The 1,704-nt window shown below is 25.2% G+C and overlaps 1 protein-coding gene across 1 annotated transcript in view; it reads right to left on the reverse strand.

Moving 5' to 3' along the window:
- Nucleotides 1–702: 702 nt before the first annotated feature.
- Nucleotides 703–1,704, reverse strand: part of LOC122637204 (ornithine decarboxylase-like) — a 1,947-nt gene continuing 945 nt past the window's right edge. Inside the window, exons 4-7 of the mRNA XM_043829206.1 lie at nucleotides 1,502–1,696; nucleotides 1,189–1,428; nucleotides 865–1,073; nucleotides 703–781 (exon numbers count right to left, since the gene is read on the reverse strand). Coding sequence (XP_043685141.1) covers nucleotides 739–781; nucleotides 865–1,073; nucleotides 1,189–1,428; nucleotides 1,502–1,696 — 687 coding nt within the window. The 3' untranslated portion in view covers nucleotides 703–738. The remainder of the gene's footprint in view (nucleotides 782–864; nucleotides 1,074–1,188; nucleotides 1,429–1,501; nucleotides 1,697–1,704) is intronic.

Below are 1,704 nucleotides of genomic sequence, written 5' to 3' on the forward strand. Positions count from 1 at the left end.
AAAATTGGACACTGTTTGAAATAATAAATGTTGTATTTCATAAAATAAATATATAAGTTTTTTTAAAAAATCATTATCATAATATTAAATTATGCTGATTATATTTCAATACGATAATAACTATAATTAACACATATAATTAATTTGTGATAAAAAACGTTTTCTATTACTCAGGTACGAATTATTCAAAACTCGAACAAAAATTGAATAATAATATTATATTTGCATAAACGTATTTGCAAAGATAATGATTTATTAATAAAAATTTAAAATAAAAATCAGATGCTGAAACAGAATAGCCGATTATAATGATGCGGATGATAAAAACAATATGGCGATTGAAACATGATTCGTTATGGTGTTAGGAGCGGACAAGCTACATCGTCAAATAGATTTTTAAAGATATTTTTAATCTATTCGAATACGTAATAGTTCATAAGAAAAAAGTCTTTATTAAAAATAAAAAAAAAGTATGAAATAATTAAAAATGTTTTTTAAAAAATAACAATTATCTTCATAGTACAATATAGTCCATTGGAATGAATGATATAATATAATACAATAGCTTAATTCGAGTGTCTAATATAGTCAAATAAAATAAAATCCGTATTTAATTAAATTTTTAACTAACAAATATAGTAAACGTATAAGTGTTTCTAATACAAGGAACATTCAATTATTTTATTTTGAATATATATTTTATATCTGTATTAAGATCATCAATTCTGTCCTATATAATCAATTATTTATGTCACATCTAGTAATGGCACAAAAATCTTTCCTGAAAAAAATATTTATAATGTCAGATTATTATAAAAAATTGTAATATTTCGAGAAATAAACATCTCAGATATTTAAATTAACCATTGACTTTTTCTGATAAATGAATGAACTATCGGCGGCAGAAACCCATTAAATTCACAAACTCTAGAAGTTGTATATGCACCCATGTCTTTCCATACAAGCCAATCTCCTATATAAAATTCTGGTAATAATACGTCTTTGACGATGCAATCACAGGAATCACAAGTCGGTCCCCATATCGTAGAAAGATATTCTTTATTAGATACAGGCTGCAACAGATTTACCTTTTGTAATACATATATATATATATATATATATATATATATATACACAAATATTTAAAATAAAGAAAATAATTCTGAATATAATATATCAGTTATATACTTTGAACAGAGAGATCGGTTGACGTGAATTCAAATTCAACAATTCTTCTATAAACCCACTATAAACTCCACAGTTAACATAATACATCTGTTTTAGACTATTTCCATTAGATACAGTTCTCTTAGAATGTAAATAGCCAGCCAAAGTAAATGCAGCTGTTACGTAGTATCTACCTGGCTCGCTTATAATTTCTATAGTAGGATCTATTTCTTTGATTGCATCATTAATTATATATGAAAGCTAAGCAGAATAAGAAGATAACTATTAATATATTTCATTAATATATTAACAGATTTCAAATGAATAAACTGACCTCATCGATTTGATATTCACTTTCTCCAGGAAAACCTCCTCCAATATCAATTAACTTGATATCTTCGCATCTTATCGATTTTGCAAAAGTAATCAATTCTTTACATACTTCAATTCCACGTATATACGCATCGAATTCTTTACATGGGCTACCAACGTGGAAACTAAATCCATATAACATTAAATCTAGATCCTTTGTAAGTT

This window comes from Vespula pensylvanica, chromosome 25, assembly GCF_014466175.1.
Source record: "Vespula pensylvanica isolate Volc-1 chromosome 25, ASM1446617v1, whole genome shotgun sequence".
NCBI classification, from domain to species: Eukaryota; Metazoa; Arthropoda; class Insecta; order Hymenoptera; family Vespidae; genus Vespula; species Vespula pensylvanica.